The 14,359-nt window shown below is 42.1% G+C and overlaps 1 protein-coding gene across 1 annotated transcript; it reads right to left on the reverse strand.

Moving 5' to 3' along the window:
* Positions 1-3,594: 3,594 nt before the first annotated feature.
* aplnra (apelin receptor a) lies at positions 3,595-5,588 on the reverse strand. Its single transcript, XM_037259622.1, has one exon. It carries the CDS (start codon positions 5,394-5,396, stop codon positions 4,317-4,319), a length of 1,080 nt encoding a protein of 359 aa, XP_037115517.1. The 5' UTR covers positions 5,397-5,588; the 3' UTR covers positions 3,595-4,316.
* Positions 5,589-14,359: the final 8,771 nt, after the last annotated feature.

The raw sequence follows: 14,359 nt of genomic DNA on the forward strand, positions 1-14,359 counted from the left end.
AAAAAAATGTAATGTAATAATCTGCCTAGTTGCTACCTTTGGTTACATGACTCACACTTGCCCTGATGTCATGTTCTGCTGCACATGGTACTTCATCTGCCTAAAGTTGGTCTTACATTTTATGAAGTTATTATTATTTAAATGGTCTCATAGTAAACAAAGGCCAAACAGTGTCTAATGCAGAAAATTCCTGCAAAAGCCACTTTTGCAGTCTATCACTGTTTGAATTACAGTGTACTGTGAGCTGGCTTAAATTGAAATGTAGTGGAATGAGTTGTTATCCCCCTTCTATTCTTTTATTCAAGTATTTTTACATATTTATTGTTAGCACAATGAATAATACTTAGGAGCGTGTTATTAATTAGCTTCATAAAGCAAACACATGATTGGAATGTATTTCTAGAAGAGGTATGAAATGTCACTTGTGTGTATACGTGTGTTTACGTGCATCAGATGATAGTTTATCAAAATGATTTCATCGTGTAGAGTTGCCTTGAAGAAAGAAAACTGAGACGAGCAAACATAGTAGCATTGAAGGAAGACGCTATGTGGTATAACAGAAATAAAACCGGCCTTTGTGGGGGTCTTGTTTTGGCACATCAGAGGCTATGCTGTCTAGACTGACACTGGGCCCCCTCGCAGTCCCCCCGACTCAGACACTTATTAACGTTATTAACGCTACATTGTTATCCTTAATCCTTTGGACAGTTACTCATCACAAGGCGTCAATCCCTGACTGACCAGCAACGGCCTTTATAATGCTCTAATGTGACAAGACAGCACCTTAGAGAAAGAGGACAACAAAACAGAATGTCATGTCATTTGTACGTATGTACTGTATTCATGCTATCTTTTATGAAACTTCATGACACTTCTCTTATTTGACCTTTGTTATGGTAAATTATGTTAATTCTGGGGCCTATCACATAGGAAAGAGGGGCATATAGAGTGTGTGTGTGTGTGTGTGTGTGTGTGTGTGTGTGTGTGTGTGTGTGTGTGTGTGTGTGTGTGTGTGTGTGTGTGTGTGTGTGTGTGTGTGTATGAGTGAGTCCCTTTGGCAACAGGTGGACAACGCTACAGAGAAAGTCGGGTAAGGGTTGACAGTCTACAGTGTATCCATGTGCATATTAACACACACACACACACACGCACACACACACACACACACACACGCACACACACACACAGTACATTTGGTGCTGCTTGGGTGGGATAGAACAGCAGGGAGATCTGAGGAGTGGCAAACACTTGTGTTTTGGTGGCGCTGTTCGCAAGGCCCATTTGGGCATGACAGCTCAGCTCACATGCCGATAACACACAGGAACAGGCACTGTCGATTTGTTTAGTCCACTTCTCACTGACATCCACCTATGCTGCTCTTAATTCCCCCCAAAACATTGTCATAATTTCAAGAATGGTAGTCTTTATATATTCAACCTTGAGGATACAAAATTGAATTGAATGTTCAAGAATTTCTTTGTTTTTTGTACAAATAACATATTTATTTATTTATTTCGTTATCTATTTATTTATTTATTTATTTATTTATTTATTAAGAAATGTCTTTACATGACCACCACTGAATACGTTTGTACAGTGCAGATAATGTTTCATTTTGCATGTTTTCAAACTACAGCAATGTTGAAATCGATAGTACAAGAATGAATGTTCGCTCATGTCACGGTAAAGCGGCTTTATGCTTCACTAATGTAACCTACTTTGATTTTTACTGTCGGATTTAATTAGTTATTAAGTTCGAAATTGAGGGGTAAATTCTCAGAATGATGACACGTTTTGATTATGATTACCATGTGGTGTAAACAATTTTACATCTGATGATTAAATTATATCAGCAAATAAGAAAATAACCATCCAACAAATTGAAACTTTTAAATCTTTAAAATGCTTCTTTTTTCAGATCAATTCGTACATTTGATTTGTCTTATTGCTCTTGATGCAATACCTATGTCTTACGGAAATAGGTTAAGCTCCAAAGACAACCTTGCTAAGTGACAAACATGTACAGTATTAAAACATTAACACCTAAGATGGAGTTGATAATCAAAATGTGCCTTCCATACATTCCTACAGTATTTGTGAAACAGTTGATCAAAGTCATTTTATTTTTCAGTAATCTCCATAGATAATAATGAATCATCATCACCAGATGAACTCTCATTTTGCAATTGTTCTCACAGGCCACACACAAGCACGGACAATGTTCAAGTGTTTTCTGAAGCATACAACTGTTGTTTTTCCGAGCAGAGCCATTTCCTATAGACACGCCGCCCCCTTCCCTCGCCTCCCACCTCTTCCCTATGCGATGCTTGGGTCAGCTGGTCTTCTGGCTGACTTATCCAGTATTGAAGTGGCGGCGCTAACCGCATCAGACAAGTTGTGAGCCCAGCTCATCTCACTAATAATAACATTCAGACAGTCCTGCATGTATTATTGGCGCCGTCTCATTCCGATGTGATATTGTCAATGGTGTGCAAATATGAAGTGGATGGGGGCTTTGGGCCTTTCTCATAGTAAAATTGTTTTAGGATGCCGCAAAAGACGGTTTGCCTTTAAACTCAGGATAGAGAAGTGCACTCATAAATCCCAACCAAAAGGCATTCATGTGATTGGACAATGCGAGGCTCTGCACAGAACACACATGTAACATGCAAGCAGTCACGCAACAAAGACCAAATGCATGATGGGCCTTCAGAGTTTCACACATGTTGCTGCTTTCATGTGCGAGGCAAAAGACACAAGTGTGACGCTGTAGTTTCTTCCAAATTCTGCACTGCATTATCTTTCCCTCATGCGAGAAGACCTCCATCCTCCTCGACCTGCCCCCCCATCCCCACACCAGCCCCCCTTTGCAGCCCGACAAGCGCTCTAACTGCAATCTCTTGTCACCACAGACAAATATTGACTTGTTCACTGGCTCAGCTTCTGCCAGGATTAGAGCCCCATTTCCTCCCTCCACCATCTCTAAACAGTCATTATGTCTCTGCAAATCAAAGCACTCCTCTGAAGAGTCACAGGCTTGATAAAAACGTATTGTTTCGAAATCAGGTTTTTGTTGGACCTGCTCTGAATTTTTGTGCACACTTACATATTGTCACCGTGCAATTAAAAGCACATTCCTCCAAATTGTATGATTTCTTCAATTCATTTTCAAAAAAGAAAGAATTAATTAAATTAAAATCATTCAGATTGTTTTGCATTAAAGGAAAAGAAAGTTTGCATTTAAGTGGATATGGACAATATAGTAAATGTATTTAAATATCGTGTGCCACAAGAAAAAAGCCCATCAGTCACAGGTGAGCACTGAATACACACTTTCAGCTTTGCATAATTTGGTTACAGTCTGGATACTGATTGTGAATCAATAGAGATTAGAGATCTATTAGTCTGAAGGTGTAAACAAGACATTCATAACAAAGCTGGAGATATATATCAGCCAAAAAACAGGACGGGGCAATGAAACTAACTGCATGTTGAAAGACACTTTTAAAGGGCGTCTTTTGTTCTGCCTTTCCTTTTAATTTCAAGTTTCTGTGGTGCAACGGTAGCATTCACACGCAATCAAGAGGCGAGATCTTGGTTTCATAGAACACATCTTTAATACAGTAGTTAGTAACAGTGATGGCAAAAATATAACACATCGAAATTCATCAGTTACATAGAGCCCCTTTAGTGTTGAGGCCACGCTGCAGCCTTCCACCCAGCCCAACACCCGATTCCTGCCCCCCCCCCCCCCCCCCCCCCCCAACAACAACATTTGTCATCTGCCATCTGCCACTCCCCCCCCCCACCTCCCTGTCTCCACGGCAAAATCTATTATCATTAAGCTGTGACACCTTTGCGTTTCTCTCATGATCTCATCTCTCCTGTAGCTTGAAAACACATTTTAAAGGAGGCTATATACAGTATACACATTCAGTACAAGTGCTTCTAAAACAAAACAATGTCATGGTATGAAAATAACTGTACACCTTTAAAATTCATCCAGTGTCATTCATCTTTTTTTTACCCCGTAAATTGATTCACAATTCAAAGAAAAGGAGGAAGAACGAAGCAGCAAAGGAGCTCAGCCAGCTGGCTCCTGCCTTCCAAGTCCACTTGAAATGATGGAAAACAATGAGTGGGAGCACGTCAAAGTTCATCTTCTCATCTTATCGGAGCAGACGGACATGTAAAGTCTGTATTATTATGTTTTTTTTTTTTTTTTTTTTTTTTTTTTTTTTTTTTACAAGTGTTCCAGTAGCTGGAGCTGGGACTGTTCCACGGCTCCCTCTTTGCTCCACATTTGGCCATCCTCTCTACACTTTGGTGGCTAGAGATTGAATCTCGGACTTCTGAGTCTGAGCACTCAGCGTGGATGACATGGAACTCATGTGGCCGTGCATGGCCTTCTTCAGGTTGAGCAGGCACAGGCACTGTGAGCGAAAGCGCAGGTCAAAGAAAGCGTACAGGAACGGGTTGAGGCAGCTGTTGACGTAGGCCAAGCAAGTCGCATACGGGTGAGCCAGAAGCAGGAAGCGCAGGAAGCCGCAGGAGTTCGGGGCCAGGTTCAGGTAGGACAGGGCATCCATGCTCTTCAAGACGTGGAAGGGAGTCCAGCAGATGGCGAAGACGACCACCAGGGTGGTGATGATCTTCAGCAGCCTTTTCTTCTTCTGGTCCTCTTTGCGCAGGTTGTTGAAGTGGCGTGTGACGGTACAGCCAATGAAGCAGTAGAAGATGGTCATGGCCAGGAAAGGAAGGAGGAAGCCCAAAGCCGAGGAGGACAAACTGAGCCCGGCGATCCAGAAGTACTCGTGCTTCTGGTTGTGGGTCACCAGGCTGAAGTCCATGGCGCAAGTGGTCCGGTTGCTGTTCTGGTCGCTGACCGTGGTGCGGAAGAGCAGCGTGGGGAGAGCCAGCAGTCCGGACAGCAGCCAAATGGCACCGAGGGACGCCAGCATGGTGGCCCTTGACCTCAACCTGCTGCTGGACAGAGAGTGGACGATGGCCAGGTAGCGGTCAAAGCTGAGGCAGGTGAGGCAGAAGACACTGGCGTACATGTTGACCAGAACCACGTAGCTGCTGATCTTGCACAGAGCCACGCCAAAGGGCCAGTGGTAGCCCAGAGCCGTGTACACGGCCCACAGCGGAAGGGTCACCACGAAGGTGAGGTCAGCCAGCGCCAGGTTGCCGATGTAGACGTCTGCAGCCCGGCGCTTGGATTTGGACCTCCAGACGGTGAAGATGACCACGCCGTTACCAGACAGGCCGAGGATGAAGATGAGCATGTAGAGGACCGGGATGAGGGAGTAGGAGGGCTCCCATTCGGAGAAGTCGCACGCCGTCCCGTTGTCGTCATAGTCCTCGTACATATAATCCACCGTGCTGGGCTCCATGGTGCAGGGCACAAAAAAAAAAAATCCTCTGGGAAAATCAAAGCGTCAAACTAAAAAGAAGAAAATGAAAGTCCTGCACTGGTCCAAGAGGCCTCTGAGATTAAACAAACGCAACGGGTACTGGACGTCCTGCTGCTGGCAAATGGAGGAGAGGGACGCCAAGCGTGTGAGTGACTCTTGCCGGCTGAATGCCTTTTTAAACTCAGCCCCTCCAAGCCCCCCAGGATGACCCCACCTTTCCCCTCCTCTCCTCCCCCCTCCCACAAACATCTCTGAGCCCTCCCCCTCTTCTGAAGAATATGTTTTTCTTGTTCAGACAGGTCAAACCTGATCTGGATTTGTTTTTGGTTCCAAATGACTGTAACGGTCATCTGCATTTTAATAACCTAAAACAACCTCAAATATCTGGCATTGTGACTTAGGCATCTTTATTTTCTACATTTGACCTGTGTGGCACCAACAAGGATTCTGCACTTGGACAGGACATGTCTTGACTTGAGCTTGACTTGAGTCATCACGTTTTTTACATTACATTTAGTCCATTTTGATGCTCGTTAAAAGTGTTAAGTGTCAGACATTGTCACCCACACACACACACGGAACCCCCTTCCCCGCTAGATCGACCAAATCTCAATTATAGCAAATATAAATCCACGTCACCGTGATTGTAAGGATCATGAATGTCAAAGCATTTGAAGATTAGATTAAATGGCAGCAAGTGACAATTCAATTCTCAAGTCTGGAGATTCATTTCCATGAGAACACAACACAAACACACCACTTTAAAACAAAAACAAAAGAAAACTTCACATTGACATTGCGTTTCTTGTTTACATTTAAAAACAAACAAATGAATCTCATTGATGTTGAATTTATTTACTCTGAAATGTAATAAGTGTAAAAGTGAGCTGCATTTAATTTCATTTAATACTACTGAAATGAGGTACTGTATCTTAACAACTTTTCACTGCATAAGTTTTTAATTTTGTGTTTTATTTTTGTACAGTAACAAATAGAGAAGGTCATGCAGTCAATTCTGTATCTTGAGCATTATAAAATCAAAAATATATCTGAGCAATTTTAAAATAACTTTTGGGGAAATTACATGAACTGATGGTGCAGTGGTTCATTTGCCTTACTTTAGTAAATACAGGATTGTTTCAGTTCCCACTCGGTATACGGGTGTGAATGCAAATAGTTGTTCATTTCTAGATGTGCCCTGTGACGAAGTGCATGGTGAACAGTTCAGGGTGTCGTCCATCTTTTGCCAAAAGTCAGCTGGGATAATCTATGACCCGAAACAGCAAAGTAGAATTAAAAATGGATGGACGTCAAATAGAATCCACAAGTTATGATTGCAAGAGTTGCAGATCCAGATGTGACCTCCCCCATAACACAAACTGCACTGTATTTGCAGCACTCAAAATCCACATATGTGGAGTCCAACAACCAAGAGATTGTATTTTCAGTTACAGTATTTTATTTACCGTTTTTCATGTATCAGTGACGGACGGACGGAGCCTATAGTAGGTATTTCAGTGTCCTTCGCTACCTTCATTTTCATTTTTATGCAAACTAGAAAAAAAAAGCATTTTTCTCTTTGAAGTAGTTTTAGTACAAATAAATGCTTCCACCTATACTTTATCCTCACCCACTATGGAATATCTGTCGCGAGCAGTCAAACACACACCAGGTGGGGCCCACCTCTACCTCACTCCCCAGGGAGAGGATTGGCGCCCTGCCGCTTGCATCTCTTGGACAAATAAATGTATAGATTTAAAAAATAAAAGCGAAAAGATAAGAAACAGATGGCCGGATTAGAGCGTGGTCTTGGATATCTTCTGAAGACCTCCTTACTTGTTAATCATAGCCGTGATAGTGGACAGATAAAGACCTGATGCTGATCCTCAAGTCAGTTTTATGGCAGTGGGAGGATGTTTTTTTCCGAATGAAAAGTTACTCACTTTTGTTTCTAAATGAAAAGGTTTAAAGAAAGGTCTTTCCTACAGCTGCATGGAATTTGACAACTGTTGTGGGCGTTATGACATTTTTAGTGCGCAGGCAAAAGGTCTGTGATATTCGACTATATTAAGTAAGCAAAAGGAGACATGGGAATCGTTTTTTATAGCTGCGTGTCAGCCATGGTGTGATCAGAGGAGCAGATAGCTGCCAGGATTGTTTGAAGTGAAAATTGTTGCTGGTACACGTGCTCCCCTTTACATGATTTGCGGCCAGCAAGACCCCACAAATCAGGCAGCGGCATTTAGAAAGGTCAAGGGTCGCATAGGGCTGAAGGGTCACGGTGCAGCGTCATTTGAATCAATCTGGTAACAACAAGGTCAGACACAAAGGGCGAGTCATCCCTGCTGGCCACTTCATATTGCACAAAAATAACAATAATTCATGCCGCCGTCTGATGGGTGATTCCACCTAGTTTAGTTCTGATTCCAGAACTTTTGCACAGGTCTGTTAAGTGCCGGCTCCTCTGTGTCAGACAAAGTCACACACTTGTGTCGTGGAGCCAGCGGCACCCCCCCAAATGTGTGAGGGCACTCTTCCTGCTGAGCAGTTTGCTGATTAGCAGAACATCTTAAGTTTCTGTCTTGTGTGCTTAAATATTCAGGGCATTGATAATTAGGCATCACCTACTAACCAAACCACAACTGGTTCTGTAAACTTGAAGCCGTTTTTATGATGAATGCCCCCAATTCAACTCTTAAACGTGAGGGTGTGACACAAAATATTTTCCTCACATCTGGCAATTCTTGATCTCCATCAACACTGAACTCCATGTTGTCCATTGTTCTTTTATATTAACTAAAGTCCTTAATAGGAAATGCATGCTGTGTTTGAATAGCATTTTCTATGCAAGGTCAAACATAATTCATGTCATCTTTTGTAAATTGCAATTGAATATCAAATGTATTTTTCCAGTACTGTGTTGTAGGTGTTGTTATTGTTCAAAGATTAATCTTTGAGGTTTGAAATATTATTGCAATTTCTTCCTATAAGTAATATGGGGGAAAGCCATTGAAACGTTTATTATGTGCATGTCCCAAATTATTTAACCTTAAATACACAACGAGCCATTTGGTCAATCTCCAAGAGGAAAAAAAAAAAAAAAAAAAAGTCACAAAAACGTTACAACATCTAAAATCAAGATAAAAGTGCACATATCATTTAACAAATTAAATTGTCAATGTCTATTTGAGTGCTTGTTGTATTCATAAATCAAAGCCAAATTTTCCACCTGCAGGGAATGACAAATGCAAACAAAAAATTCTGACTGCTTTCCATCATTCTATCAGATTACAAAATACTGTAGTTTTGAACCAAAGAGAATATCTTGGTTAAATTCCAGGTGAACATTTTTTGTTAACACAAACAAATAATATTTAAGTATTCAAAGAGTCCCCGTAGGCTGGCAGTGTAGTGTGTATCAAACAGAGCACAGAAAGAATCCAAAAGACGTCATGCACCCTGGGAGACACCTGGCCTTCAAATCCACATAAAGCCAAAATTAAACTACTGCAGAGTTTGTCTGTTGATTGTTTTCGTTGCCATGCAAAACAAAAATCTCGACTGTTTTGCCAGCGCTTGTGTTCCTTTCATGTTTGTGGCATTCCCCTTGCGACCTTTCAGCTCGGATCAGGTCAAACTTTGCACTGCATCAACTCTGCAGCATTCTCCCATTTATGTTGTTCTGCACCCATAGTAGCTCAGTCGGGAGCGAGGGGGTCACAAGGTGTTTCCCTTCTCACTATTCAGGGGCCCAGACCACCCCCGCAACCATCATTTCCCCAATTTATATGCCCATGCGTGTATGAGAGCAAATGCGTTAAAAAAACAAGTGATGGGTGACACTCCCCTCCAAAAGTATTGAAACAGCGAGGCCATTTCCTTTATTTCCGTTCCCGACTGACTAGACACATCCCAGATTCAGAAAAATAATGCCAACAGGACACATTTGGTTGAGGTGCCACACAGGAGACGCCTGGGGTCAAGGGGAAGACCGGGAAGGAAACGGTGTAGAAGATGCATAGGAAACAATAACACGGGAGAAAAGAAAGAAGCGGGAGATGAGCCAAATGACAGAGGATGTCGGGGAAGAAATACAGGGACAAAGGGACAGTGTTGACGTTGATGAGAGGGCAGTGGCTGCCAGGGCGGCCCAGTTAATGACAGGGATTAGAGGCCGGGGACTGCTGGGATCTCAAGGCTCTGCTCCACTCTGGCCGGGACCTCCCACCCCAGGAGACCTGCCAGAATCTGACTCCATTTGGTCTTAAATCTCTTGACAAAACAAACGCCCTGTGGCTCAATTAGGGGGGAATTTGCTCTCCTTTTACATGAACAATGTTACTCGAAAGCTTCAATATCACACTAAATCAAAACTGGGCTACATGTTATTGCGTAAAGGTGGATTCTCATTCTACTGGCAACGGAAGCATCTGGTTTTCATGATTATTGAAACCTCAGTGCCCCAGGTGTGATTCTTTCTGCTTTTTGTAAAAATGCACCCTAACACCCCAAACCTGTCCCCTGTTAAGAGAAGTCAAGGTGAAACTGTCGGCCATGTGAAAACCAGGTGCGGTTCAGACTTTCCAACCCCCCGAAAAAAACCTCCTTTCACAACGCCTGACCGCAGTTTTCCTCTGGAAATACAATAATTTGTTCCCGTGCGAGAATGGAAGAGCCGTCACCGAGCTGACTGGCAGCGAGAAAGCCCAGAAGCCAGCACCTGAACAAAATAATCAGTGTGCCAAACCACAAATATGAATTTTAAGCACACTTGAAAACCTTTCACTCACAAATGCCATTTTAAGATTGCAGCAGACTACAAAGCACAGATGGCTTTTGGACGCCTACCAAGGAAAACACAAAGGATTATTTTTGAAAGCTGCTCAAATGAGGAATAAGTTGTGTCCCTCAATATGGGCCCACCAGGAATACTATTAATATTACCCCCAAGATAAGGAATGATGTGGACCTCTTGTTTTTGTTCAAGGGCTATGATTTGCATCTGATGTGTCTTGGGTCAAAAATACAGCTAAAACGTAAAAAATATACGTGCGTTTATAATGTATGTAAAAATATGAAGCAACATGCTGTTAGGATCCTGAACTCTCTCCCCCCTTCTGCGTAGCGTCCTGTACTTTTGCGCTATATTCTGGCTGTCTGCTGTATGCACACTTGCTCCATTTTTGCTCCTATTTATTGTGTTATTTGTTTATTTATTTATTATTTATTCATCCCCACTCTTATTTATTCATTGTTTGTGCCTTCTTGTTTTTATTTTTTTGTGTTGTTTACTTGTGTGTATATTGTGTACTATGTCTTGTCACCGTGGGATAGTGGGAACGTTATTTCGATTTCTTTGTGTGTCTTGGCATGTGAAGAAATTGACAATAAAGCAGACTTTGACTTTGACTTTGAACTGCGAAGCATTACTTGTAGACAGTTTGTGGTAAAGTTTGGATTTTTGCCTACTGACGATAAAAAGGATCAGAAAGCCTGGTACGTATGTGACATGGAGTTCAGTTTGAGCTCAGGATGATGAAACGCAGAAAAGTCAAATGTTTAATTTTGTGCCCTATTTATTTTGTCCAGTTGTTGATTTTTTATTATACTGTACTGACTTTACTGACAGTATATATGCTGCTAACATTATTACAAAGTGTAGACAAGTGGCCTTGTTTCTTTTTCAATTGTGTCAACTTGTGAATTTGTTCATATATAAACTCTGAAACACACTTTGCATATTTAGTTACTTGTATTTGCGCATCAAAAAATATATTTTCAAAGACTATTTTTGATCAAAACTATTGCTTGGTTTCTATGAAAATGGGTGTCAGAGGTAAAATGTGGGTCCCAGGGTGACATTTGAGAACCTCTATGGATGCAAGTATGAAGATACGTATCTTAATAAATTAATCATTCAGGAATACGAAATCATAACCCAATAATAAAAACAAGAGTTCAAACTCATATTCCCTCGGGAATATTAATTAATCTTTTGGACCATTCTACGCTTTCAACAATGTGACAACAGTTTGGGAAAGACCCCAGTGTACAAAGCAAGGTCATGTTTGAATGAGTTTGGTGCGGAAGAATTTGAAAGCCTCAAACCCAACAATAAAATAAATTTGGCATTAACGAACAAACAGAGCTTGTTCAATTGGGAGAATGGCCCAAAAGATACACAGCCAACAGCTCCCCTAGAAAAGGAACAGCTCAGTGTTGTTGCCAGTGAGGGAACCTCAAAGCGTCTCGCAGCGTCAAAGTTTGCACTGTTTCCCATCTGTCAGCTCTTTGACAGACACCAACAAACTGTAAAACGGCCACCTCCGACTCCAGGCCGGCCCTCTCTTTGCTCGAGCAAACAAACCGAGTGTGATTGTGTGCGTGCGTGTGTGTGTATTCTCCCCAACAGTGTTGTTCACCAGCTTTTACCTGTCACGTGGTGCCATGCTGCAACATGTGGAGCCAAATTTCTGCATCTGCATAACAGCTCAAGTGTTTTTATTTTATCTTCGATAGCAAATACTTGCACGGACTTAAACATGAAATGTTTGTTAACTTATTACATTGAATACATTGCAACAGTAGTGGCACTGTATAAAGCCTCGACAGAGACTCCAAGACTCAGGCCCCTGCCGACTGCATTAACAGAGCAAACAATAAAATCAACTTTTACACTCTGTTGACAACTTTGATGTGCAATCACAAGACGTGTGTGCGTGTGTGTGGGATGGTGGTGCAGTATGGAAGTGAAAACATCCTCTGAGTGCCTCTAATTGTTTTGGCAGTTGTTTTGCTGTTGCTATAACCAAGACTGAAAACGGAGAAAAAAAAGTTTCCATGTAGTCTATTTCCTTGAATCAATCTGTCTTTTTAGTGATAAATTGCCATACAATAATTGCTTCATGCGACTTTGGTCTTCTTATAGTGCAACTCATCACGGCCGGGTCATACCAAAGACTATAAAAATGGGACCTATTGCCTCCCTGCTTGGCACTCAGCATTAAGGGTTGGAATTGGGGGGTTAGATCACCAACTGATTCCCGAGCGCGGCACCGCTGCTGCTCACTGCTCCCCTCTCCCCCAGGGGATGGATTAAAATCACACGGGGATGGGTTAAATGCAGAGGACAAATTTCACCACACCCAGGTGTGTGTGTGACGATCATTGGGACTTTAATCTTTTTTTTAATCATCTTGAGCAGCTTACAAGACAGGCCCCCATTATCAGAAAGCTGATATTGACATTAGACCTGGGGAGCATTAAAGATAAAGATATGACCAATTGATGCTGAAGATGAAGCTTGCATGCAAGCTAGGATTGCCTCAAGGCCCCCCCATCATGGGATGTTAATGAAATTACAGCAAGCGGGTGGGGAATGTGGCCTTTCCATTAGAGCAGTATTTCAGGTTTCTAAAAAAAGGAAGCGGGACACTGTTAAAACACAAAAAGGTCCAGATACGAGGCCCCTTGAACCACTTCTCACCGTCTCCCATGTGGCGAATGCTGACAAATTGGCTTTTAACGATCCCAAAACAGGCTCGGAGTCAATGTCAAAGCCATGTGTCACTCTTGTGAGCCTCGGCCGGGTAGGCCGGCTGCCTCCAAAACGAAACTGGGACTCTAAGAAAATATTTGCATAAAGCCCTATGCTATTTCGCCCCTTGAAATGGGCTTATCCACGTCATCGGCACTCGGCATATGTTGTTGCACTTTTTCTTTTTGGAACTGAGGGCAACTGAGGAGTTTGCTAAGAAATCTTACATTAATAGAAAATACAGACAGCATTTTTTACCTTATGAGAAGATTTGAGTATGACCACACACTAATTTAGTCTAATACTTCAGCTACTGGAATGTTGAATGACTTCTTGTTTGTTGGCCTCGCCTCAGACCAGCATGTGCTGGCTGGCCATCTTTCACCATCTCCTATTAAGCCTACATCAAATCATCCAGATGTGATTTAGCTGGAAAAGATCCCAGTCCAATATCACTACTGAATCTACTGTGTGTGTGTGTATGCGTGTGTGTGTGATGCCCTACTTGCTGTTTGTACTGCATATACTGTGCTATAATATCTGTGGCTACCCGAGATATGAATTATTGTGTCTCATGTCTCACTCATGCTATACCGTCCATATTCGGTATATACCGTCCAGCTGATCTGGAAAAACTATTTTGAAAGAGGATCTCAAAATCTAGCTGTGAGGAGGCCCATTCACTGCAGCTGAACACTTCCATTTTACCTTTTGCTTTTATCTATAACAAAGCGTGCTTGGTTTGAACTTAATACTAAGACCTGGATTTAGTCTGTCGGGGCTATATGGCCTTCAGCCATTCTCGCTGTGCTTTGAAAGAACACACATACGAATTTTTCACAAGATGAAGAGGACAACCTGCCAGCTTGTTTCGGTTATATGTTCATGTTTGCATGTGTTGCAGAACAAATCAATGTTGTTGATTGAATAACAATAGAAACTAGAAACTGCAGTGCTTTAAGGTCTGCATGCGTGGTGTAAACATTGTTCATAGATATTAAACCTAACGTGCTTACTCTTGTTAGTGGAGGCGTGCAAACTGCAAATTCATCTCAAAAAAATATCTCTTTGACTTTGTCAGGAATGTTGACCCAATCATGTGTTCTAGTTCAGAATCTGGGACTGTCCGTATATGGTTTGACATTACTTTCAGTGCCAAAAGCTTTCCTGCACAAACCACAAAGGTCCACTGAGACTAATGCACTGAAGTGTCCAACAACATAAAACTTTGACCTGCTGCTGGCACTAAATCAAACATCAATAAAAGTGAAGCTTTTCCACGTTAAAAGCTACGCCCGTCCTAACTATTTTATCCAAGCTATCTCTCACGAACAGTAAAACATCTGAGAATGGCCTCCTTTGCCCAAGAAGCATGAAACTGTGTGTCCATTTTAGACCCGAGTGT

This window comes from Syngnathus acus, chromosome 9, assembly GCF_901709675.1.
Source record: "Syngnathus acus chromosome 9, fSynAcu1.2, whole genome shotgun sequence".
NCBI classification, from domain to species: Eukaryota; Metazoa; Chordata; class Actinopteri; order Syngnathiformes; family Syngnathidae; genus Syngnathus; species Syngnathus acus.

Coding starts and splice junctions, on each gene's coding strand:
- aplnra (XM_037259622.1), bottom strand. CDS start 5,396: ATGGAGCCCAGCACGGTGGATTATATGTACGAGGACTATGACGACAAC.